General features: G+C 38.3%; 1 protein-coding gene and 1 pseudogene across 4 annotated transcripts; one reads left to right on the top strand and one right to left on the bottom strand.

Annotated features, from left to right (window-relative positions):
* Positions 1–344: 344 nt before the first annotated feature.
* On the top strand, positions 345–24685 carry CHIA (chitinase acidic). Of its 4 annotated transcripts, XM_003933450.4 has the most exons (11): positions 13396–13420; positions 14589–14618; positions 15064–15265; positions 17725–17781; positions 18466–18631; positions 21780–21904; positions 22086–22209; positions 22474–22659; positions 23220–23339; positions 23427–23568; positions 24329–24588. In XM_003933450.4, exons 1-11 carry the CDS (start codon positions 13396–13398, stop codon positions 24586–24588), a joined length of 1437 nt encoding a protein of 478 aa, XP_003933499.1. The 4 variants fall into 4 exon arrangements, with proteins under 4 accessions (XP_003933501.1, XP_003933502.1, XP_010342323.1 ...); XM_003933452.3 differs by lacking the exons at positions 13396–13420; positions 15064–15265 and adding an exon at positions 345–443 and having other exon boundaries at positions 24329–24685; XM_003933453.2 differs by lacking the exons at positions 13396–13420; positions 14589–14618; positions 15064–15265 and adding an exon at positions 345–443 and having other exon boundaries at positions 24329–24685.
* LOC101046221 (protein MIX23 pseudogene) lies at positions 20734–21419 on the bottom strand (annotated as a pseudogene).
* Positions 24686–27898: the final 3213 nt, after the last annotated feature.

Below are 27898 nucleotides of genomic sequence, written 5' to 3'. Positions count from 1 at the left end.
GTATCCATAAGGGTATTTTCCTACAATTGAGTATCAAGTTGATGCCGAATTTAGAGGAAAAGTTAAATTATTAAATTTGAACTCAATTGAACATGGACACAAACAATAGTCACCAAGTCCTGAAGCAGGTTGTGTGAACCCCTTGAGGTGTTCATCCAGTAGTGTTTTGCAGAAATATCTATTTCAATCTATTCCTATACATGAGTTATGGAAAAACAATAGACAATAGCAAAAAATAAGTTGACCTTTTTGTGTTCCTTGAGTCCAGTCATGAAGGGCCCTTATTACTAGGCCTCGTGCCAAACAACTCATTACAGAAAGGGCTAGGGTCCCAGACTGTACCGAAGCTTCATGAGACCTCTCCTTGTCTGTGCACAAACGGGTGGCTGACTCTGGAGCTCAGCTGCTGCTTCTAGGTCTGGTGGTGAATCCTCCATAGTCAGGTGAGTATAAATATATATATAAATCTTTTCCCTTCTCCCCTTCCGACTGCAATTTGATTATTATATTAATTTGCTTATTCTATCATTTGCTTATTATAACTGCATTGCCATTTATGTGGGATAAAGGTTGCTTACCCTTAAAGGTATTATTTGTGTGTCTTTTCTTCTCCCCTCAGATGTCTTCTGCACAGAACATTTTATACCCAAAGGAATATAAATCATTCTACCATAAAGACACATGCACACATGTGTTTATTGCATCACAATTCACAATAGCAAAGACATGGAACCAACCCAAATGCCCAACAACGATAGACTGGATAAAGAAAATGTGGTACATATACATCATAGAATACTATGCAGTCATAGAAAGGAATGAGATTATGTCCTTGGCAGGGACATGGATGAAGCTGGAAGCTATCATCCTCAGCAAACTAACACAGAAACAGAAACCAAACGCTGCATATTCTCACCCATAACTGAGAGTTGAACAATGCGAACACATGGACACAGGGAAGGGAACATCACACACTGGGGCCTGTCAGAGGGTGGGGGACAAGGGGAGGGAGAGTATTAGGACAAACACCTAATGCATGTGGGTCTTAAAACCTAGATAATGGGTTGATAGGTGGAACAAGTCATCATGGCACATGTATACCTATGGAACAAACCTACACATTCTGCCCTTGTATCCTGGAACTTAAAGTAAAACTTTTAAAAAAAAAAAAAAAAAAAGAGAAAAAAAAGAAAATATATCACAAAATTCAACTGGAATTTCCAAATGAATTAGTATTTTATTTAAACATCCATATTTTGAAAATAATTGTAACAATGAGAATACATGGACACAGGAAGGGGAACAACCCACATTGGGGCCTGTCAGGGGACTCGGGAGAGGGAAAGCATCAGGATAAACAGATAAAGCATGTGGGGCTTCATACCTAGGTGATGGGTTGATAGCTGCAGCAAGCCACCGTGGCACACATTTACCTAGGTAACAAACCTGCACATCCTGCACACATATCACAGAACTTAAAATAAAATAAAATCTAAAAAAATGATAATTATAATTAAATTTATATTTGAAACATGTAAGTTATTTAATTCATACACAATATTTGAGGTGCAAACTCCCCTTTCCCCTACAATTACTCCTCAGCTATCCAAGGACTTGAGCTCCTCAGATTGGGAAAAATAACATTAACTAAAATTTATTAAATAAATTAGTTATTAAATAACTAATATGTGCTAGGCCTGGTGCTAGGTGTTTTACATTCTGTCATATGTCAGAACAGAATATCAGACAGGTGTATCAGACAGGTGTGGGAGAACGCTCTCTGCAATTGGCTGGCACTGGTTAGTCTAACAGTCTTGCCCTCTTTTTATGTGAATAAACTGTCATTCTCACTCAGATTGACTGCATGGGTCAGTCTCCATTGTCTTTCCTCGGTGTTTTAAAAATGTTTTTCTTGTAGTAAAATAGACCAAAACAAATCACCAACTTAAACATTTTTAAGTGTACAGTTCAGTGGTACTAGATATATTCATCATGTTCTTCAGCCATCGCCGCTTTCCATCTCCATAATTTTTTCATCATGTAAAACTTCGACTGTATGCTTATTAACCAGTAAGTCCCCATTTCCCCCTCCCACAGCTCCAGGAAACCACTATTGTACTTTCTGTCTCCATGATTTTGACTATTGCAAGTATCTCACATAAACAGAAAAATCATATAGTATCTGTCTTTTTGGACTGGCTTTTTTCATTTAGCATAATGTCTCAAGGTTCATTCATGTTGTAACAAAGTCAGAATTCCCTTTTAAAGGCTGATAATACTTTATTGTATGTATATATAACAGTTTTGTTATCCATTCATTCATTGAGGGATGCTTGAGTTGGTTGCATGTTTTAGTTATGGTGAGCAATGTTACTGGGAACATAGGTGTACAAATATTTCTTTGACACCAAACTTTCAATTCTTTTGGGTATACCTGGAAGCGGAATTGCTGGATCATATGGTAATTCTACATATGATTTTTTTAGGAACTTCCATACTGTTTTTCATAGTAGCTGTACCATTTTATATTCCCACCAACAGGGCACAACTGCTCCAATTTGTCCACATCCTTGTTAACACTTATTATTTTCTTTCTTTTGATAGTAGCCATCCTAGTGGATATGAGGTGATATCTCATTGTAGATTTGATAGGCATTTCCTTAATGATTAATGACGTTAAGTATCTTTTTATGTGTTTATTGGCCATTTCAATATCTTCTTTGAAGAAATATATATTGAAGTCTTCTGCCCATTTTGAATCAAGCTGTTTGGTTTTGTGTGTGTCCTTCTGTGTCATTGAATTTTAGAAGTTCTCTCTATATTCTGAATATTAATCTCTTATCAGATATGCTATTTGCAAATATTTTATCCCATTCCGTGAGTTGCATTTTTACTCTGTTTGTATTGCCTTTTGATATGCCAACTTCTAAAATACTCATGAAGTCCAATTTGTGCATTTTATTCTTTTGTTGTCTGTGATTTGGGTGTCATATCCCACAAATTATTGCGAAGTCCAACATCATGAAATTTTTGCCCCATGTTTTCTTCTAAGAGTTTTACACTTTTAGGTCTTATATTTAGGCCTTTGATCTGTTTTGAGTTAATTTTGCATATGATGTTAGATAATGGCCCAAAAAACATCATGGGGCCAGATGTGGTAGCCCACGCTCCTAATTTCAGCGCTTTGGGAGGCCAAGGTGGGCAGATTGCTTGAGCTAGGAAGTTCGAGACCAGCTTGGGCAACATGGCAAAACCCTGTCCATATAAAAAATACAAAAAATTTAGCCAGACATGGTGGCAATGACTGTGGTCCCAGCTACTTGAGAGGCTGAAGTGGGAGGATTGCTTGAGCCTAAGAAGTCAAGACTGCAGTGAGCTATGATCAAACCACTGCATTCTAGCCTGGGTGACAGAGTGAAATTCTGTCTCCAACAACAACAAAAACAAAGAGAACATCATTGAGATTTTGATAGAAATTGCACTGGATCTGTACATCACTTTGGATAGTATAGACATTTTAACAATATTAAGTCTTCCAATTCATGAATATGGGGTATGATTCCATTTTTTCATATCTTCTTTAATTTATTTGAACGCAGTTCTGTAGTTTTCATTGTACAAGTCTTTCACCTCATTAAGTTAATTTCTAAGTATTTTATTCTTTTTGATGCGATTGTAAATGTAATTATTTTTACAATTTTTCTTTTTCAATTTTTATTGTTTATAAAAATGAAATTGATTTTTGTGTTGACTCGTAACCTGTTATTTTGCTGAATTCATTAGCTCTGACAAAATTTTTTGTGTGGAATCTTCAGGGTTTTTCATGTATAAGATCACATCTGCAGGAACAATTTCACTACTTTTTCCCCAAATTGGATGTCCTTTATTTCTTATTTTTGCCTAAATGTTCTGGTTAAGACTATGTTGAATAGAAGTGGCAAACACAGGCATTCTTATCTTGTTTCTGGTCTTGGAAGAAAAGCTTTCAGTCTTTCATTAATCAGTATGATATTAGCTGTGGGTTTGTCAAGCACGGCTTTTATTATGTTGAGATAGTTTGCTTTAATTCCTAGTTCATTTTTATTATGAGTGGGTGTTAAATTTTGGTAAATACATTTTCTGCATCAATTGACATGATTATGCCATTTTTTCCTCATTCTTTTAATGTTGTATATTACATTCATTAATTTTCATATGTTGAACTTGCACTCCATGAATAAGTCCCTCTTAATCATGGTATATAATCCCTTAACATACTGTTAAATTCAGTTTAATAGTATTTTGTTGAGGATTTTTTCATCAATGTTCATAAAGAGTATTAGTCTGTAGTTTTTGTATATTTATCTGGCTTTGATATTGCAGTAATGCTGGATACATAGAATGTGTTAGAAAGTGTTTTTCCTCTTCACTTTTTTTTTTTTTTGGAAATTTGAAAAGAATTCGTGTTAGTCTGTCACTAATGTTTGGTAGAATTCACCTGTCAAGTCATCAGGTCTATGGCTTTTCTTTGTTAGAAGCTTATTTTATTATTTTTTTCTGAGACATGGTATCACTCCATTACTCAGGCTGGAATGCAGTGGTGCAATCACAGCTTACTGCAGCCTCAAGCCCCCAGGCTGAATTGATTCTCCTACCTCAGCCTCAAAGTGTTGGGATTACAGGTATGAGCCATCATGTCCAGTGTAACATTTTTGTTACTAATTCAATCTCCTTAGTAGTTATAGGTCTAGTCCAATTTTCTCTCTTTTTCATGATTTAGCTTTGGTAGGTTTTGTGTTTCTAGAAATTTGTTCATTTCATTTGGATTATCTAATTCGTTGGCATAAATTGTCCATAAAAGCCTGATAATTCTTTTTTTTTTTACAGTCAACTGTAGTGTTCCCATTTTTATTTCTGATTTCAGTAATTTGAGTCTCCTCTTTTTTCTCGGTTTATCTAGCCAAAAGTTTGTCGAAATGTTTTGCCTTTTCAAAGAACTAGCTTTTTACTTTATTGATTTTCTTTATTGTTTTACTATTTTCTAACTCATTTATCTGAGAGTCAGTCTTTATTATTTCTGCTACCTTTGGGTTTCTTTTCCTAGCTCATTAAGTATAATTAATTAGATTGTCAATTTGAGATTTTTCTTGTTTTCTTGTTTTTCAATGTAAACATTTACAGTTATAATGTTCCCACTTCATAGTGCCTTCACAGGGTCTCACAAGTTTTGGTATGTTTTTATTTTCATTCATCTCTAAGTATTTTTTAATTTCCCTTGTGATTGCTTCTTTAATCTATTATTCTTTAAGAGTGTGTTGTTTAGTTTCTACACACTGGTGGCTTCTACAGTTTCACTTCTATTATTGATTTAACTTCACCTCATTGTGGTTGGAGAAGATACTTGGTATGATCTCTATATTTTTAAATCTATTGAGACTTAATTTGTGACCTAATATATAGTCTATACTGAAAAATGTCCCATGTGCACTTGGGAAGAATGTAAACGCTGTTTTTGTTAGGTGGAGTATTCTGTATATATCTCTTACATCAAGTTGTTTTATTATGTTGTTTAGGTCCTCTATTTTCTCACTTATCTTCCATGTGGTTGTTGTATTCATTACTGAGAATGCGCTATTGAATTTTACAACTATTATTTATTGTAGGACTATCTATTTCTTCCTTTAATTCTGTCAAGTTTTGCTTTAAATAATTTTATGGTGTGTCATTAGGTATGGAAATGTTTGTTATTGTTATATTCTTACTGCATTAAACCTTTTATTAATATATAATGTCCAGCTTTGTCTCTTGTAAATTTTTTAATAATCTATTTTGTCTGTTATTAATATAGCCGCCCCTGCTCCCTTTTGGTTGCTATTTGCATAGAATACCTCTCTCCATTCTTTCTCTTTCAAACTATTTATGTCTTTAAATCTAAAATGAGTCTTTTGTAGACAGTATGGTTGGATTATGTGTTTTAATTCATTTTGCCAATCTCAGTATTTTGACTGAAACATTAATACATTTACATTTAATTACTGATAAATAGGGAACTACTTCTGTCATCTTAATTATTTGTTTTCTATATGCCTTTTAGTTTTTTGGTCCCTTATTTCTGACATTACTTTCTTTGTGGTTAGTTCTTTATAGTAAAATGTTTACATTTCTTTCTTATTTCCTTTTATATATATATATATATATATACACACACACATATATACACATATACATATATACACTCACACACACATATATCCATACACACAGAGCTATTTTCTTTGTGGTTACAATGGGGATTACATTTAATATCCTAAGATTATAACATTCTAATTTTAATTTACACATGTTTAACTGCAATAACTTACAAAAACTCTGCTTCTTTATAGCCCCATTTCTTACCCCTTTCAGTTGTTGATGTTATGAAATATCACCTTTATACATTGTATGTTCAAAAATATAAACTAATGATTCTTTGAAATGCATTTGTCTCTTAAATTACGTGGAGAACAAAACGTGGAGTTATAAGCCGCTGTTACAATAATACTAGCTTTTATAATTGCCCATGTGTTTACTTTTACTGAGAACTTTATTTATTCATATGGCATCAAGTTGCTGTCTAGTGTCTGTTTATTTTACCCTATAGAACTCCTCTGAGCATTTCTTACAGGACAGGTCCATTGGCAACAAACTACGTCAGCTTTTGTTTATCTAGAAATGTTTCATCTTATCCCTTGCTTTTGAAGGATATTTTTGCCAGATACAAGATTTTTGGTTGACACTTTTTTTCTTTCAGAAATTTGATTATATCTGCCCACTGTCTTTTGGCTTCCAAAGTTTCTGATGAGAAATGTGCTGATAATTTTATTGAGAATCCCTTGTATGTGGCCAGTTGCTTCTCTTCTGATGCTTTCAAGACTCTGTCTTTGGCTTTTAAATTTTGATGATAATGTGTCTTGGTGTGGATTTCTTTGAGTTCATCTTACTTGGAGTTTGCTGAGTTCTTGGATGTTTATATACATGTCTTTCATCAAATGTGGAAAGTGTTAGTCCATTATCTTTTAAAATATTCTCTTTAATCCTTTCTTTCTCTTTTATTTTTCTCAAATTCTCACAATGTGTATGTTGGTCCACTTGATGGCTTTTCACATTGCAGATCATATAGCTTGCTGTGAATGCCAAGAACTAAGTACTCAGACAGTTCCAGCTGAGCGGGGATAGGAAGGTAGCTCTTCTGGGAGAGTCTGCCCCAATATCCATCCAGCAAGCATTTATTGAAAAGACTTGTATTAACTACAAACATCCACTAGATGGTCATTTGAGGTGGGATGCTGAGGCACCTATGACCTTGTACACAGTCAAACTGCATTCTCAAGAGGCTGTTTTTAGTATTCCTTATCATACCACACACTCCACTCCCTGTCCTGTTTCCAGGGTCAAGGAGTTTCAATCTCATGCACAAATAACATACACACAATGCCTCAGTACTTTTCCATGCTCAACCTCAATTGCCATGTACATAAGCTTGAATATGTTGCCATGCATCCCACACATATACACACACACATGTCCTTTAGGTTCTGTTTGGTGTTCTTCAATTTGTTTTCTTTCTGTTCCTCAAAGCTGATAATTTTCACTCTCCTGTCTTCATGTTTACCAATTCTTTCTCCTGTCAGTGCAAATCTGCCCCGAACCTTTCGAGTGAGTTTTCCATTTCAGTTATGTTACTTTTTAGCTCCAGAATTTATTTTATGTTTTGGTTCAAGTTTTTAAAAATCTTATTAATATTTACATTTTGTTCATACATCATTTTCTTCATTCTCTACATTTTTTTTTTTTTAGTTCTTTGAGCATATCCAAGACAGTTGTTCTAAAGTCTTGGCCTAGTATATTTGCCAGATCTTTTTCAGAGACATTTCTATTGATTTACTTTTTTCACTTGAATGAGCTTTGCTTTCTTGTTTCTTTGTATGCCTCGTGATTTTTGGTTAAAAACTGGACATTTGAATCTAATAATGTGGTATCTCTGACAAGCAGATTCTCCCCCTTCCCCAGGATTTACTGGGGTTTTTTTTTTTTTGTCATTGCTTTGGTTTCTTATCTTTTTTTACTTTTTATTTTTTAGAGCTGTGATCTTGCTGTTGCCCAGACTGGCCTCAAACTCCTGGGCTCAAATGCTCCTCTGAGCTCAGTCTCCTGAGTAGCTGGGATTACAGGTCACTGCACTTGGCTTTGGTTTGGAGTTTTGTTTTGATGTTTTTGTTGTAAGCTAGCCCTGTGCTGAGAATAAACCTGAAGTACAAACTTAAGATCTTCACAGGTCTTTTCTGAGTCTTTCCTTGGGCATATACAGTCACTTTCTAATTCTCCCAGTATATACAGTAATTTTTTAATATCCTCATGTGTGAAGTCTGGCTTCCAAATATTGCAAAGAGAAAAATAAAGGGAAGATAAGAATGCTGCCAAGCCTTTACATAACCAGGATATGACTTCAGCCAGAGGGGGGGTAGCTTGCAACCATGGGGGAAGATGCAACAACAATGATTGCCTGCCTCTTCATCTGCACCTTTGTAATCAGAAGCAGCAATTAGTGACAAGAGCACAGATCTCTGATGTTTGAAACACATAGTCCTTTATTGCCCACCCTGGCTCCCACAAGCTCTGTATAAGCTTCTCCCAGAACGCATGCACAGCTGCCTGCCTTGGGGCTTAGTGGTGAAGGAAGAATATCTGCTACCGTGCTAAGAATTGAAATTGACCAAAATTAACTTCAATTTACCTATGAAGCTTTCTTATGAAGTTGCAGGGCTTCAATAGACTCTAGAGTTCCAAAGTAATTGCATCACACAAATTCTGCCAGTAAAATTTTTGTTTAGGAAGGGAGACAGATTTCTGGTGCTTTCTACTCTGCCATATTCTCCGAATACTTTCCTCATTTTCCTTTTATGTGATGCTCCTTTAAGCTAAGCATGTTGGAAATGAAGAAAGAAAATTGCCATTATTCTCAGATGACATAGAAACCAAAAAATGAATAGAAAAGTATTTAAACTAATAATCATGTTTAGTGATATTGCTGGAATTAAGTTTTTTATCAAGATCGATTGCATTTATACAAACAAGTAATAAACAGAAAATGCAGTTTAAAATGGTATCATTTATAGTAGAGATAAAATATATAAGAGATCTATAATTTTTTAAGGTGTGAAAGATTACTATGGAGAAAGTTATATAACTTTATTAACAGACACTTTCAAAGATACAAATAACTTGAGAGGCAACCCATTTTCATAGAAAAATTTAAAATCATGAAGATTTTCATTTTTCCAATGTTATTCCATGTAATTCCAATCAAAATTCCAATGAGATTTCTTATGAAATTTTTATGATAAAATTAAAATGAAAGTATAAAAGGCCAAAATAACTAAGGCATTCCTGAGGATGAAAAGCTGTTTGTGTGTATGCATGTGTGTGTGTGTGTGTGTGTCTGTGTGTCTGCATATGTATGTGTGTGTGTATTAGAGGGTGGGATACCATTAACTATGACAGATCTGAGGAGCAGCAGAAATGGCATTTCCAATTAGTGTGGAAAAGATGTGTTTTTAAAATTATGCTGGAGCAAGTGGTTCCTCACATGGAAAAAATAAAATTAGATTAAGTCTATGTACTACACACAAAAGATAAACTTGGTAGATTAAAAGCTCAAATTTAAAGGCAACATTTAAAATTTTAGAAGAAAATATAAAGGATATTTACATCCTCAGAGTAGGGAGAAATCTTTCAAATAAGATTCCAAAAAATCAAACTATAAAGAACAAGTGGTATGCATTTGACTATATTAAAATTAAGAATTTGTTTTCATTATAAGGCATCATAAAAAGAGTGAAAAAATAAGCCGTAAAATGGGAAAAGATGTTCAACACACATAAATGAAAAATAATTGCAATCCAGAATATATAAAGCATGACTATAAAAATTAATAAACTTGTGAACAGCACAATAGAAAAATGGGCAAAAGATACAAGCAGGCATTTCACAGAAAACGAAAGTAGCCAATAAATGTCAAAAATGCTCAACCACATTAGTAATTTGATAGCTATAAACTAAAACTACTCATCTTAATGACACAAATTTTAGTCTGATTAAGTTTTGGCAAAGATGTAGAGTGATAGGAATTCTCATACATTGCTGTTGGTAATGTAAATTGATATAACTATTTTGGAAGAAACTTTCTAACTAAATAGTAAATTTTAATATGCATGTAATATTTCACTGGGCAATTCCATTCCTAGGTGTAAACACTGGAAAAACTCTTCCAAATGAACACCAAGAGACCTGTGTACAGGAATGCTTATAGAAGCATGCAGAAGAAAAATACTGAAAATAAACCATATGTTGCTATTCATAGAAAGGATAAGTTAAATCACAGCATATTTGTATAGTGGAATACCACAGAGCTATGAAAATAAGTGAACAGCTGCTACTTGTAACAACTGGATAAATCTCAAAAACAATGCTCAGCTAAAAATGAATGAAATAGAATGTATATGGTATTATTTCATTTCTACAAAGTCAAGACTAATGAATATGTTAAAACTAATATAATAAAGCAATTATAATAAGTGAATATAAAACTAATGAATATAGGGAAACAGACATATGTGACAATATTATAAATGAAATAAGAAAATAAATCAAAACTCAGAATAGTGGTTACTCCAGGGGAATGAGGAGCATTTAACAGGGGAGAAGCATATAGGGTAATAGTCAAAGATAATGTTATTTTTTAAGCTAGGTGATGGGGAAAGGGTTTTAACTTTTAACTTTTTCCTTTTGTCTATTTTTAAAGAAAGGGTCTTGCTGTTGTCATCTGAGCCAGAGTGCAATGGTGTGATCTCGGCTCACTGCAACCTCTGCCTCCCAGGGTCCAGCAATTCTCCTACCTCAGCCTCTAGCGTAGCTGAGATTACAGGCACCTGTTACCGCATCCAGCTAATTTTTGTATTTTTAGTAAAGACAACGTTTCATCACACTGGCCAAGTTGATCTTGAACTCCTGACCTCAGGTGATCCATCTGCCTCAGCCTCCCAAAGTTCTGGGATTACAGGCCACTGTGCCCAGCCACATTTTCTTTTAAAATGTATACCTAAAGTCATGTTTATTGTAGATTTTACAATTAAAGAGACTAAAAATAATACAAGGTTATTGAAAAAAATTAATAATGTAAAAGGATACACATGTTCACAATTTAAAACTATTCATTCTGTGACTCATAATGGCAGTAATTCTTTCCAATACCCAAGTGCTCAGATAGTATGCAAGTTTGTTGGGGACATACTTGGAGCTCTTAAGGAGCTATTAAAAGGGAATGTTTAGGCCGGGCGCGGTGGCTCAAGCCTGTAATCCCAGCACTTTGGGAGGCCGAGGCGGGTGGATCACGAGGTCAAGAGATCGAGACCATCCTGCTCAACATGGTGAAACCCCGTCTCTACTAAAAATACAAAAAATTAGCTGGGCATGGTGGCACGTGCCTGTAATCCCAGCTACTCAGGAGGCTGAGGCAGGAGAATTGCCTGAACCCAGGAGGCGGAGGTTGCAGTGAGCCGAGATCGCGCCATTGCACTCCAGCCTGGGTAACAAGAGCGAAACTCCGTCTCAAAAAAAAAAAAAAAAGGGAATGTTTAATCTGCAGGTCACGTCATTTATTTAGAATCAGGGATGCCAAATTCAATAGACAATATCTCATTAGATATAAATGGTAGCTACACCTGATAGTCCTGAATAAAATAAACCTGGAGCTACTGGCCTTGCTGTTTGTTTTTGCAAATCCTTGACTCTGATTTGACACATTCTGACTCTGTGGCTCAACTGTATTCTCCTGATTGACTATCTGGGGAGAAAGCCTTACTCATTTCAACCTGGACCAAAAGCTTGCCTACTTAACACAGAGAAGCAGTGCTGTATAAATTAGGAAATTCCCATTGTGGAGACAGCTGGTCTTGTCACTGAATCCTGGATCTGGTGTTTAATAGCTGGTTAATTTTCTCATCTGCAAAATTGATGTGATAGTAATAATCTTCTTTGTAGTGTAAAAGAAATAATAAAGTCAAGTCCTCTGATGATAGTTATTTTTTTTTAGTCACTCAGCTTAAACTTTTTATTCTGGTTCTGAGAGTAGAACAAAACACTTAACCTACCGATCACAGGAAGAATGGATACAATTTAGTTTCTGAATGAATGGATAAAACTGTCTGGACTCACAGGAATTCTGCTAAGGTGCTGAAATCCCATAATGAGCACCCATATTCCCACCAGCTGCATTCCTGGTATTGTCACAAGACAATCATATAAGCAATACAGAAATTGTGTGCTAGAGTACATAAAGTAAATCAGAAGAAGGAGAGATCATTAAGATATACAGAGAAGAGCTGAGCAGGACTTGGAAGAATTGCTAAGATTGAGATAGGCAGTGAGAATGAGGAGACATGGCAGGCAAGTCATTACAGGCAAGGAGTGGAGGGGTAACTTGAGCAAAGACATGCAAGGCATGTTTGAGGACAAAGAATAGAACTTTGACCAAAGGAGAAATGTATTATAGAATAATGGTAGTGAATTATGTTTGGAAGGGGTAGATTGGCGTTAATTTTAAATACAAAATTCCAGAAATGGTCAAGTTGCAAATATTTCTATTAAGAGACTCATTTCAATATTGTCAATATCATAGACGTTATTTCTATCCATTAGCAACACAAAATAGTTTTTAGTGGATGTCATTTGAAACTACGGAACACTAGAGAGTTTTTGGTGACCTTCATGGGGGACATTTTGAAACCCAAACATTCTTAGATAAAATTATCATATAGCTGTGACTTGAAGCCATTCCAAAGAACGTGTGTGAGTAGAATATTCAGAAAGCAGCACCTGAAGAGGGAAAATTTCTTAGGCACTGATTGTACAAATTACATATGAATAATTCCATGAAGAAAAAAGTTTAAGAACAGCTAATTACTTCCAGAGGTTTTTGCTATTTACTTTTCCATAAAGACTTGCTTTGATGCTAGGCACGAAATGTCCACAACAGAAAATCTAACTACACTATCTAAACAGATGCTTATCGGCCCTTGGAACTGCCAAAAAAGCTATTAAACTGGTGCTTTCCATGGTGATGGTCTCCACCACCCTATTAGGAGCTATGGACTTGTTCTGTGCTTGTTGGGCAGAGAAGGTCACCACCATCTCTGCTGGTGGTGGGGAGGTGATGGCTGAAGGTCTGGGGAGGGTGTTTGTAGAAGAGGGGATCTGTTGATTGACTACATACACATCTGGGACAAATTGCTCTCCATTTGGAAGCCCTTGTGTTAGTCACGGAATCAGAACACATAAAAAGCCAATCTAGGCTCTGTGGGACTGGTACTAACCACAACCATGGCAAAGCTTATTCTCCTCACAGGTGAGTTTATAATCAGAGATTCACCCTTCCTCTTAGCTGGTCTCTTTTCCTCTCACAGGCTCTTATAACCATGATGTGGTCTTTATGCTGCATCTCTATACTTTTCCATTCGTCTTCCATTGTTTCACATTTCAGGTAAATCTTGTGACATACAAATCAGTCTGCCTCTTGTTCTCTTAAGCACAACTAACTCTGGTAACCTGTCTGCCTTTGTTAATGCCACAGGCCTGCTCCTAAAGGAAAGGCTTACTTTCTCCCAGTGTTAGTCTTACTCTTTCGTCTTCTGTTCCGTCATTCCTTTTTCTTTGCTCATCTTCCTACACCATCTCATTTTAATTGGAACAATGTTTACTTATGTGCTTGTGTCCTTGGGCTAGCTTTTTCAGGGATGAAAATCAGTAGGAATTAAGAGAGAGTTGTGGAAGTTGTCTTTGTTCTGCTGTTTTCAGAATTATTTCTCTTTTTATTCCTCAATTATCCTACTGAGTTGATGATGTACCATAAACATGTTAGAAATTAAACTATTCAAAGAGGTTGATTCAGTAAATTGTTTAGAGTCAAGTCATACCCAGAATTTATTCGTTGCTCTAGAGCTGGAATTTGCAAACAGTTTAAGCTTCTGAACCTTTTCCACATGAAACCCCAGGCTCAATTTATAAAACATTCAGAGTAGAAGAACTGCTTTGTAGAAGCCAGGGAAAGGCGTCTGGAGTCTCACCTCACAGTTCCTAGCCCTTCACTCCTTACATAAGGGCTCCTGAAAGTCATTCCAAAAAACTCCTAAGGCTCAGAAGATGCTGAGTTATCTGTTTTAGCAGATGCCTTGTCTGTTGGAAGGCTGTGTTCTATCACTCAGGGAGGTGAAGCACAAATGGATGTGTAGTCACTGAGTACAGTGACCAGTTGATTATTTCAGTAAGTGCATCTTCCATAGACAGTAGACTTCAGACTCACCATTCCGTAACATTTATTTGTGACATGGTGTAAGGAAGAAAGGTAGATTCACTGTTGGGTTCACTGAAAAACCTTTGGAATCACTACTAAATTTCATTGAGGCTGTAATAATTAATTTATGGTAAATTGGAAGACAATCAATGCTTCAGAATTAGATTCTACAGGGTACAGACAATTGGTTCAAAGGACATGTTGTTGTTTTTTTTCTATCTAGGTCTTGCCCTTGTACTGAATGTGCAGCTGGGTAGTCATGGACTCCATGTTTTATCATCGAATATGTATATAAGATAAATCATACTAGGGAAAGAGAGCTGCTGTTTGCTTCAGACAGATGGGTTTGATTTGGGTGTAATCGTTTTCAATTGGCTGTCACTGCCACGCTCTTCAGCATGACCATCTGAATTATAAACTTGTATTCATTGGGCACCATTTCTTAGAAGGCTGCTAGCTAGGCTTATCCAAAAATCCCAAAATGAGTCTGTCAAAGTTAAAAATAAACAACCCTAAGTTAGTGACTAGCTCTGAGTTAGAATCTGTGGGTGCATCTGTAAAAGTATTCATACTAACTACCTCCACACAGAGATCAGGCATCTGAGGCACAGGGAGGGAAACAGAGGCAGGGTCAAACTCACAGCACAATTCAGTGGCTCCTAAACCAGGCCATTGTCCCTCCTGCTGATTACACATAGGCTCTGCCTACCAGCTGACATGCTACTTCACCAACTGGGCCCAGTACCGGCCCGGCCTGGGGCGCTTCAAGCCTGATGACATCGACCCCTGCCTCTGTACCCACCTGATCTACGCCTTTGCTGGGATGCGGAACAACGAGATCACCACCATCGAATGGAATGATGAGACTCTCTACCAAGCTTTCAACGGCCTGAAAAACAAGTAGGAGGAAGGAGATATTTAATTTGGTACTTTTTCAGTACTTCCCAAACATTAATGCTTCTTGTAATGTAGTTCAGATCCATGAGTCTGAGATAGAGACCAAGACTCTGCATTTCATTTTTCTTTTATAATTGACAAAATTGTGTGTATTTATCATGGACAAATGTTGTGGGTTTTGTTTTTGTTTTTGTTTTGTGTTTTGTTTTGTTTTGTTTTTGAGACAATTCTGGCTCTGTCACCTAGGCGGGAGTGCAGTGGTGTGATCTCTGTTCACTGTAACCTCTGCCTCCCAGGTTCAAGCGATGCTCCTGCCTCAGCCTCCTGAGTAGCTGGGATTACAGGCATCTGGCACCACACTCAGCTAATTTTTGTATAAAGATGGGGTTTCACCACATTGGTCAGGCTGGTCTCAAACTTCTGATTACATGATCCACCCTCCTCAGCCTCCCCAAGTGCTGGGATTACAGGCATGAGCCACCACACCTGGCTGACAACGTCGTATTTTGAAATATGTATACAGCGTGGAACAGCTCAATTTAACCATCAACATATGCATTACCACAAATACTTAACTTTTTGTGGTAAGAACACTTAAAATGTACTATTAGCAATTTTCAAAATACAATATATTAACAATACTTACCATATTGCACAATAGACCTCTACAACTTACTGCTCATTTCTAATTGAAATTTTGTATCCTTTGACCAACATCCCCCTAACCCTCATCCCCACACCACCCCCAGCCTCTGCTAACCACCATTCTACTCTATACTTTCATGAGTTCAACTTTTTTTAGATTCCACTTACAAGTGAGATCATGTGGTGTTTGTCTTTCTGTGCCTGGTTTATTTCACTTAACATAATATCCTCCAGGTTTATCCATATTGCTGCAAATGGCAGGATTTCTGCCTCTTTTTTAAGGCTTAATAGTATCCATTGTGTATATATACCTCATTTTCTTTGTTCATTCATCCATTGATGGGCACTTACACTGATTCTACATCTTAGCTGTTGTGAATAGTGCTGCAATGGACACGAAAATTCAAATAGCTCTTCAACACGCTGATTTCATTTCCTTTGGATATAAACCCAGTAGTGTAATTGCTGGATCATATGGTAGTTATACTTTCAGTTGTTTGAGGAACATCTCTAGTGTTTTCCATAATGGATATACTAATGTTCATTCCCACCCACAGTATGCCAGAGTTCCTTTTTTTCCACATCCTCTCCAACATTTACCTTTCATCTTTTTGATAACAGCCATTCTTACCGGATTGAGTGGCGCCTTGTTGGATTTTGATATACATTTCTCTGATGACTAGTGCTGTTGAGCATTTTTCATACACTTGTTGACCATTGGTATGTCTTCTTTTGAGAAATGTCTATTCAGGTCCTTTGCCTATTTTTTAATTGGGTTATTTGCTTTCTTATTACTGAGTTGTATACATTTCCTATATATTTTTGATACTAACCCCTTACTTGAGGTGTGATTTCCAACTATTTTCTCCCATTCCATAGGTAGTCTCTTCACTCTGTTTCCTTTGTCATGCAAAAACTTTTTAGCTTGATATAATCCCAGTCTATTTTTGCTTTTGTTTCTGTACTTTCCATGTCATAGCCAAAAAATTCTTGCTGTAGCTCATGAAGGTTTTTCCTAGGTTTTTTCTTCCAGGAGTTTTACAGTTTGAGGTCGTACATTTAGGTCTTTAATACATTCTGAGTTGATTTTGTTCGGTTTAGTTATGTTTAAGAGAAGGAAAGCTACAGGTGATTGCTACCATCAGTAATGGCATTATCGTGAATGCAGCTACTAGAATTTAAGTTACAATGGCCAAGAGTAAATAAACCCCTTTACAGCAGTGTTTCTCGAAGGGTGGTTCATTGACTACTTGCATCAGAATCATGTGGAGTACCTGATTAAAGTGTCAATCCCTACTGCAATCCAGCTGACTCGAAATATCAGGGGAAGGGGTGATAAACTCAGATTTTTAATGTCATCCTCCCACAACCTTGCACTTAATTATTATGTACATTTATGTTTGGGAATCTCTATTCCAGAGAATGTGTATAATTTCAATCTAATTAATTTATGTTAATGTTATAGAGGTTAAGAATGTAATTAAGCTCAAGCAATACTTACCATTTTATCTAATGGAATAGAATGTTATATTAGCTATTTATGCTTTTTAAGTTATGCATATCAAACATATTGCCAATACACAATATTTTTTAAAGCCCAGTTTCAAAATTCAAATTTCCCTAGGAATCCCTGAGAGCATTTATGGCAAGAACAACACAAATAACTTTTATAAAGGAAGTTTTCATTAGTGGAGGAAAATTGTTCTACAAAAGGCAAAACAAAAATATATGATCAGATCCAATACTAAAGCAATGTATTTTAAACAGAGGGACTCATGAGTTTTGAAATTTATCTGTTTCTATCCTTTGCTTTACAGGAACAGCCAGCTGAAAACTCTCCTGGCCATTGGAGGCTGGAACTTCGGGACTGCCCCGTAAGTCTTCTGTGGAGAGCATATTGTTCATTTGCTATTGAAAACAAGTTGGCCCCATGTGATCACTGACCCTTTAGACTTCACAGTCTACGACAGGGTATTGCAGATATACATAAAATAATATGTGAATTAAATAAATTGCTACACCAAAATCTCAATATTAAGTGGAACACAATTTATTTCATACATTTAATTTTGGGTGAACATTTTGGGGCCCTATCCACAGAAGTTTCTGAGGTTCCCGAACAACCTCTTCTTAAAGTATTTCAAGAGTACAAACCCTGAGGAGAGTGTTACAGTGCTTCTGTCTGTTTACTTCCTGGTCGGAGGAGGAATGAAAAAAATCACACAAATAAACAAGAGGACTTCTTGGAGGGTACATGAACTTGACGGACTGTTTGGGGAAGGAACACAGTGTGCTGGGTTTGCCAGGTGTTCAAAGAAACAAGGGCAGCTTGGGAGAAAGAGCAGAGTTGGGGGATAACAAAATAAAGGGAATGTTAAGATACCATGGCTGGGAAGAGTAGTGATTACAAAGGGAAGAGAGGAGAAAAACAAGAACATGCTTTAATCTGTGCTGTGGGTCCTGATGAAGGGCTCTCAGGCAGAAACTGAGAGCTTAATTTTACTCCAACGTGTTGGGGCCACCAAGGCCTCACCCTGCGTTCTTTGTGTCCCCCTCAGTTTCACTGCCATGGTTTCCACTCCTGAGAACCGCCAGACTTTCATCACCTCAGTCATCAAATTCTTGCGCCAGTATGAGTTTGACGGGCTGGACTTTGACTGGGAGTACCCTGGCTCTCGTGGGAGCCCTCCTCAGGACAAGCATCTCTTCACTGTCCTGGTGCAGGTAGGGAAGGAAGTCACAGTCTTCAGCCCAAAAAGATTCAAAGTCTTTCTTTCCAAGGAGAATTGGGTGGCTGTAGGGTAAAACTAAACTTGAATCTAAACTGATGGAATATAGGATTGCAAAGATTCTTCTATGTCATGCATTCATTAAACAAACATTCAATAGCAACAACAAAACAACCTGTGAGCTGTGTGCCAGGCACTACTCTGCCTGTTGTTTTAAGAACCATAACTCATTTCATCTTCACATTTACTCTATGGCATACATACTCTAAGTATTATAATCTTTATTTTACAGATGAGGAAACTAAAGTACAGAGAGGGTTTAAGTAACTTGCCCAAGTCACACAACTACAGGTATTGACCGACTTACGACCTATGCAACTTACGACCATTCAGCTTTAGGACCACAATCGCTAGCCACAACTGCTCCATGTCTGGCAGCGCAAACGTTGCCCAGCTGGTCGTACGACAGTGCGGACCAGCTTCCGGCAGCTCTACGATCTCTTATGACTTAAAGATTTTTATAACATCGTTTCACAGTACTGTACATATAGCCTACTCAACTTACGACCAAACCGTGTTATGACCGGTCTTTCGGAGCCCATCGTGGTCGTAAGTCGAGCACTGGCTGTAGTAGGCATCATAACTACCTCTGCAGTTTGGCTACAGAGTCCATTGCTTGTAACCATTACACTAGGCTGCCCATTATTACTGAGCACAGACTCTGTGGCAGATATTGTCAGGCTAAAGATAAGAATAAGACACTATCCTTGGCTTTAAAGAACTTCTGAGGCGGAAGACTGAAAAAAATGAACAATGACAGTGCATTGTGATCAATACTATGATAGAGGTCTGCAGGGTACAAAAGTAACAAAGAGAGAGTGTACCCGATTCTGCTCTGGGGCAGGATCAGAAAGCATTTCCTAGAGAAAGTGAGGATGGAAACGGCATGAATGATAGATATAGATAAGTGTGAGCAAGTGGGTGAGCAATGGCTGTGAAGTTGCATGGGTGACAAGAACCAGATATCGTGAGAATTTTTATATTATGTCCAGGAATTTGCACTTTACCTTTGAGGCAATGGGACTATTTCGAATAATTTTAAATAGTAGAGAGCTGACTTTAACCATAGAGTATGAATTAGAAGGAGATGAGAAGGGATGGATAGAATCAGGGCCCCAACAAAGGCTCTAACACTGAGGGAAGAAGAGGCTATAGATGAGATATCAAGAGGATAGAATCAATAGGATTTGGAGATCAACTGGAAATGGGAAACAGAGAGGACCCCCAGTTTTCTGACTTTGAGGATGGGTTTGATTGTGATGCTATTAACTAAGATGGTAAATGCAAGAAGAAGTATAGATTTGAAATAAGAAGAACTGCTCTTGAACATGATGAGTGTGAGTGAGGTATCTGCAAAGCACCCTAAAGGAATGCGCAGTAGGCATCAGATGAATATCCATCTGGAGTTCAGGACAAAAAAGCTTGACTTGATAGACTTGGATTTTAGACTTACTGTCTCCCAAGACACATTGTTTGCTATACCATTCTATTACCAAATCATCAGCCAGCCAATGAATAGTTTCAATGTTAAGTAACTAGGTGAAAAGTCAATTTACTTATTTGTTGAATAGCTCTAACGATCAGAAAGGAATATCTCTTTTCTTGGCTTGAACATGCCTCCAGTCATAATTTACAACTTCTGGTCATTGTTTCTAGTTCTGCCTACTGAAGCAACAGAGAAAAAGACTGTACCTTTTGCAATATGTGGGCTTAATGTTTTAAGACAGCTATAATGTCTTGCCTATAATTTCTCTTACTCCAATTAAATAACTTAGTTCCCTCAATAAGTAACCACATGAGCCATCCTTCACCAGAACATACTCTGGCACCCCTAATGTTTCAGTTATAAGAACTAAACCCAGTACTTCAAATGAGATTACAGTCATACATGTGGATTAATCTCTAACATTGAATGGGAACCTATCATCTAGCTGTTACCACCTTCCTTATTGGCCAATTCACCATTTTACTTGATGGGATGTCAGTCCTATAAAGTACTTCAACTACTTTATGAAACAAATTTTTTTTTTACACTGAGTCAGAAAATTATTTTAATAGTTACAAAACTTTTTTTTTTTACAGAATCAGTATAAAATAGCAGTTGATTTCTCCATAATTATCAGAATTATTTATATTTGAGGTCTTGGCTAAGTGGGGCTGAAATCAACAAAAGGTCTTGGACTGTTGGCTCAGAAATCATCCTAGGAAGCCCGCCCTGTTGATACCTGTTATGCTTAGCTCTTATGAGATGACCCAGTCCTTTAAAAAAAAAAACAAGTATCTCTCTTTATTCATTCTTTGGAGGCTTGAAGTGAATTCGGCAGCGTTCATTAAACACCTTCCAGCTCCTGTCATTTACCACTTCTTCAACATTCAGTTCTGACTGCATCCATTTCAACTTTGTCTGCTCTTTTCTAAGTTGCTTTAATAACGTTAAGTCGTCCAAAATTCTTTTCTCTTTCCTCTCGGAGGTTTTTTACTACTTCTGACGCCTGGGCTATACAATTTTTTATGACTCTGTCTCTACTGGCATGAGCTGCCATCAAAGACTCATAAAGTTGTTTACAGGTTTGGCTGGCATCAATTTTCCCTGCAAAGGAAGCTGTTGGAACCGTAGTGTTTAATTCATGTACTATTCTGTCATCAATTGTCCTCATCACCTTGAGTAATTCCTGGAACTCGGCGAACTCCTCACAGTTCACACCGCCACTGGGCGCCGCCATATTGGACCTGAAACAAATTTTTATACTGCTAGATGTAAGGTATCACTGCAACTATAGCCTCAGAGTATGAGATACCATGGAGCTCTGATGTCATCTGGGATCTGGGTTCTGGTCATGACCTACCTACTAACTCACTGTGGGACTTTGGTGAAGTGCCCTAACTTTTATGCATATTAGATAGCTGTAAAATTCAATAATATTATGTATCCTATCTACTTTATTAGGTAGTTGAGAGACTAAAGTAAAATAAAATACTTGAAAGCAATTTAAGAAAAAGTATTATACAAGCCTGTGTTTATTATTATTTAAGGAGCTAAAATCAGCATCATAAATGTCCTATTATGCCTTATTATTCTGTAGGAAATGCGTGAAGCTTTTGAGCAGGAAGCCAAGCAGACCAACAAGCCCAGGCTGATGGTCACTGCTGCAGTGGCTGCTGGCATCTCCAACATCCAGTCTGGCTATGAGATCCCCCAGCTGTCACAGTGAGTGATGTACCTTGTCCCCAGATTCCTGGAGGTATCACTTGGGCAGGTCTGTCTTGCCCTTGGTCTGTCTTGCTATTCAGGGACCTTGTTTAGGAGGCTTTGGGGGTGGGGAAATGTGCCTTCATGGGTGTGGGAAGTGACCATCAGAAGTGATTTTAAATCCTCTACCCCACCTCAGGTACCTGGACTACATCCATGTCATGACCTACGACCTCCATGGCTCCTGGGAAGGCTACACTGGAGAGAACAGCCCCCTGTACAAATACCCGACGGACACTGGCAGCAACGCCTACCTCAATGTGGTGAGTCCCTGTACAGATGCAAGTGCTGCCCAGAGATGATGATGTAAATACAACAGAGATTGGGACACAAAATAAACATAAATTCTGCAAGTGTCTCACTTAGACAACTGTCCTCTTAAGTTGATTGTATTTCATTAATTACAACTTCACCAAAATGTTTTGAAAAAAATTCTAATCCATTTTCAATTAACATCACACAGTTTTACAACTAAGCACTGGGTCCTCAGCTGGTTGGGCCCTGTAACTAACCCACTGACATGGCAGGATTATGTCATGAGCTACTGGAAGGACAACGGGGCCCCAGCTGAGAAGCTCATCGTTGGATTCCCCACCTATGGACGCACCTTCACCCTGAGCAACCCCTCCAACACTGGAATTGGTGCCCCTACCTCTGGTGCTGGTCCTGCTGGGCCCTACACCAGGGAGTCTGGGTTCTTGGCTTACTATGAGGTACATAGATTGGACTGAAAAGGGCTCTGTGAATTCCATGCACTGTGCCTCAGGGCTAGGATCTGCTGAAATCTCGAATGTTCATTCTGTCTCCTACCTAACTGCTTTAAACACAGTTGCTTAAAGTGTTTAAATAACATTCATTTATGTTGAAGAGCATTTAATAATGCATAATATCCCTTCACACAACAGACTACATTTTTAATGTAATTTATATTATCACACAGGTAATAAAATAAATATTATTTTATTTATTAATAAATAAAATATTTATTTTAAAATAAATATTTTTTTAAATATTTATTTATTTTTAAAATATTTAAAATAAATAATAAATAAATAAACATTTATTTATAAAATCTCTGTGAGATAAAACCTCTCATATTACTGTGGGTTCTCAAAATTATTTGACAAGCAGCTTAATCCTCTTTACTACAAATAAAAACCTGTAATTAAACATTGAGCAAAACCCCAACTGTAGACATGAAAGAAGAAAAAATAGAAACATGTTTTAAATGGGAGTAACATTTAAAAGATTTGAATCTCTTGACTTTTGAAAGATCTGTACCTTCTTGAAAAATGGAGCCACTCAGGAGTGGGATGCCCCTCAGGAAGTGCCTTATGCCTATCAGGGCAATGAGTGGGTTGGCTATGACAATGTCAAGAGCTTCGAAATCAAGGTAAGATCAGCCCCTTAAACGTGCTGAGGTCCGAGCCCTGAGTCCCAGGAAATCAAGTGATTCCTGTTTTCCTCTTTATTTAAACAGGCTCAGTGGCTTAAGCAGAACAACTTTGGAGGTGCCATGGTCTGGGCCATTGATCTGGATGACTTCACTGGCACTTTCTGTGACCAGGGCAAGTTTCCCCTAATCTCCATCCTGAAGAAGGCCCTCAGCCTGCAGAATGCAAGTAAGTGACTGAGGGTGGGGTGATGCCCAGGTGTATAAATGCCCCTTCTTTCACTCAAAAAGCAACCCTGATGTCTTCCCACCTCCTACCCCCTGCCAAGGGATCCTCTTTCCGCTTCACCTCACTGCTCTTGCCCAGGTGAGAGACAGGTTCGACCCTTGAACTGCCTTGTCAGGAACATCAAGCACTTATGGGAAGCCAGGCCTAACTGGGTAGGTTTTCCAAGTCTGCTAAGTCTTCAGAGTGTGGAAGAGACTTAAGAAATTATACTAACTTGAACACGAGTATCTACTTCTCACAAATCCCTTATCCAAAGTCTTAGCCCACCTGGGGAGATTTAAGAAACCCTCACCAATGTTCTCATATGTCTAATCTGTGATTCAGGGGATGTGACAGTTCTCTAAATTTTTTTCCAGATTTTTCCTAGAATTTATTTGTTCACCATTTATGCCCAGATTCTAGAAAAGTGTTTTGCATACACTGGTGGTTAGTAAATATTTTTTGAATGATTTAGATATTATAAGGAAAGAGCAACCTTTTTTTTTTTTTTTTTTTTCAATTAAAAGCCAGGCTGGTTTGACACAATAGTTTCAGTTAACTCCTGAATCTGGAGTTACTTTCCCATCTTCTTAGTTGCAGGGATCCAGAGCCAACTGCACCCCACCTCCACACTTCCACTCCCACAGTTCTCTTCACCTCTAGGTGAAGCTTAGAACCTCTCCCAGGCCCACAAGTCTGCTCTTATTGCTGTATGTTTCAGGTTGCACGGCTCCAGCTCAGCCCATTGAGCCAGTAACTGCTGCTCCCAGCGACAGTGGGAGTGGCAGCGGGAGCGGGAGCAGCAGCTCTGGAGGCAGCTCAGGAGGCAGTGGATTCTGTGCTGGCAAAGCCAACGGCCTCTACCCCGTGGCAAATAACAGAAATGCCTTCTGGCACTGCCTGAATGGAGTCACGTACCAGCAGAACTGCCAGGCCGGGCTTGTCTTCGACACCAGCTGTGACTGTTGCAACTGGGCATAAGCCTGATCTGGCCTATATTCCCTAGAGTTCCAGTCTCTTTTGCTCAGGACATATTGCTCCTACCTAAAGGCCTGCAATAAAATCAGCAGTCAAAACATGAGTGTCTTTGGTTTTAAGTGATTTGGGTGGAAATCTTTTCTAGAGATGAAAATAAGGGCTATGCGTGGGGATGGAGTGATGGAGTAGAGTGTGTAAAGAAGTGGTGGAGCTAATAGCACCACAGTCTTCTGTCTGCCTGTGTTCATCTCCATAGAGGTTGGAAGCTGTAAGGAGGAAACATCTGCATGTTTGATGCATGGGTGGGATGAAGATATGAAGAGGATAGGTCTGTCACCAGGTGACTTTCCTCAGGAAGGAGCTGAAGTGCTTCCATGAGTTTGGGGGATATGGGCAGTGCTGCCTGGCTTGCTCAAGGAGTGGAAGGCTGGGACATTCTCTCCACTTCTACCGAAGACCTAGAGCTGATTGACTGGCCCCTCCCATGGCTTGGCTGATTGACATCAGGTTCAAGAACACCAATAAGATCATCACCCCTCAGAATTTGCAGCTGGGAACAAGTAATTGCCTGTCAGTCCCTAGTGTGGGTGGGTCTGTCATATGTAAGCTCAGGAGCTGTAGTGAGGGACGAGGGGGAAGGCAACGTCCCTGATGCAGAGCTGAGCTACAGAGAAAAGCCAGGATGTGAGATGAGAGAGAACATTTGCTGATAGACGGCCTTCTTCTTCTCCTTCTTTTTTTTTCTGAGATGAAGTCTCGCTCTGTCACCAGGCTCCAGTGCAGTGGCATGATCTTGTCTAACTGCAACCTCCGCCTCCCAGATTCAAGTGATTCTCCTTCCTCAGCCTCCCAAGTATCTGGGATTACAGGCACATGCCACCATGCCTGGCTAATTTTTGTGTTTTTAGTAGACATGTGGTTTTACCATGTTGGTCAGGCTAGTGTCAAACTCCTGACCTCAAGTGATCTGCCCACCTCAGCCTCCCAAAGTACTGGGATTACAGGCACGAGCCACCACACCTGGCCAGATAGATGGCTTTCTAACTCTTGATTATAGTTTCTTCCTGAGGCCCAGATGCACTTCTGCCTTTGGATTTTGCGAAATATCCCTATAATATGTAATAAATTCCTCTTTGCTGCTTAAGCTGACTCAAGTTTGTTTCTTTTACTTGCAAATGAAAGAAACCTAACTAACATAATGAGAATATAAGGGCTTATTATTTTTTTCCCCTGGCATTCTTACTATGTGTCAAACTGTTCTAAATCGTTTACAGGTGTTTTCTTAGTTTTCCCAGCAACTTCATGAGGTGGATAACGTTAACTCCAGGAAATTGAAGTAGAAACAGATTAGTTAACCTGCCCCAAATCACATAGCTAGTTAGTTGCAGAGCCAGATACATAGCCCGGTGGGCTGGCCCCAGAGCTCACAGTCTTACCTACTATGTTTTGCTTGCCTCCCTTGACATACACCACAGTGTTCTCATGGGAGATGACCACTAGTGGCCGTGATGAGGCACACACCACTCTCTGGGCAGCATCATTTATTCATGAACTCACAGCATTTATTGATTATTATGTGTCAGGGGATATTCCTGGTACTGAAGATATAGTGTTAAGTAAGACATACTCTACTCTCATGGGGATTATATTTTGCTGGTGGAAGTGTTAGATGATATGTAAGCTAATGAACAAATGAGAACAGTAAAATCATGATAGAAAGTGACCAAACAAGGAGAGAACTTTAGTTTGAGAAATCCCAGAAGGCTTCTCTGAGGAGGTCCTGTACCAGATGGCCTTGACAGTCAAAAAGAGTTCATCTGTTTTGGGATCTGGGAAAAGTGTGTTTTGGGCAGAGGGACTACATGCAAAGTCCTTGAGGTGGAAACGAACATGAAGCGTTAGATACAAGAAGCCCAGTATGGCCGTCAGGTGGTGGGCACAGGGAAGAAATAGGCAGGGGTCAGATCGTGGAAGGGCTTGAAACATGGTTAGAAGTTTGTGTTTTGTTGTCAGTGGGCTGTGACATCATTGGAAAGTGATAGCAGGGATGGCGGTTGGTGACAGGATCTAAATTCAGCATTGATGAGATGAGCCTGGAATAGGATTAAAGAATCGAGGAAAATGGCACTCATGGTGATTGTAGCCAATAAATTGATCGAGCACTTGTGTGACATGCCTTGAAGATTGAAGACATAGAAGTGGGGGACTTGTGTCTTCAATGAGCAGATGAAGGCAAGAGGCAGCAAAAGTGGGTATTACTAGTAATGTCATTACAGTTCTAGTCAAAGAATGATGAAATCTGGAGTAAAACAGAGCATTGAAATTTTCGGGGTGGACTTTTGAAAGGAGTTTCCTATTTAGGTCACTACTAAGGTAAATAGCACTGAGGGGGGACTTGGGGATGTGGGGCTCTGGAGTTAATGAAACAATGACATGACATTAGCTGTTGGCTTTGAAGAAGAATGTCTTTGAACAACATAGTGTCCAGTGAATAAATCAAAGTGTTTTTCAAAACTAACACCGTTTTCAATGCCACTATTTTCCCACAATGATTAAGTCTGCCATCATTTCTAGAACATAGAAATTACTGCAGTCAAAAAAGTAGTGTCCCCTCCATTTTTCTTCCTATTTTTACATATTAGTCATTCAAATACATGTTTACTGTGCACCTACTATGTGCAAAAAGAGAGTGAGCATGAGCTAGCCCCCCTGAACACTCTGACTTCTACTACAGTTCTCACTCACTCCACTCCAACTATGTCGCCTTCCTGCTGTTTCTCAAGTACTCCAGGCACGTTATTGCCTCAGGGTCTTCACACAAGCTAGAACACACTTTCCATAGATTTCCTTTTGACTCTTTCCCTCACTTTCTTCAGGCCTTTCCTGGAAGTCACCTTCTCAGTGAGGTCTTTCCTGGCCACTCAACCTAATTTTAAAACACCCTATCTCTGCCTCTCCCAGCTGTGCTTCCCTTTCTTGACACTTGTCACTACTTGACCTACATCCATTCAATGTATTTATCTTTTTTATCGTCTCCCTCCCTCACTAGAATGAAAGTCCATGAGGAAAGGCATTTCTGTTCACTGCTACATTCTCACTGCCTAGAACAATGCCTGGCATATTATAAGAGTTTAATAAATACTTGGTGAATTAATAAATGAAGAGGTAAAGGAAGTGAGACAGGAAATAACCAGCTGAATATTCAAGCATCGGGCAATGTACCTTTATACAGGTTATCTCCTACTTAGTGAATATAGTCCCCAGGTTTCAGGGTGAGGAAATCAAGATCTTGTGAGGATAAGCTACTCTCCCA

This window comes from Saimiri boliviensis, chromosome 11 (assembly GCF_048565385.1).
Source record: "Saimiri boliviensis isolate mSaiBol1 chromosome 11, mSaiBol1.pri, whole genome shotgun sequence".
NCBI lineage: Eukaryota > Metazoa > Chordata > Mammalia > Primates > Cebidae > Saimiri > Saimiri boliviensis.
Note: the sequence above shows the minus strand (reverse complement) of the source record. Positions and strands in the feature narration are given on the sequence as shown.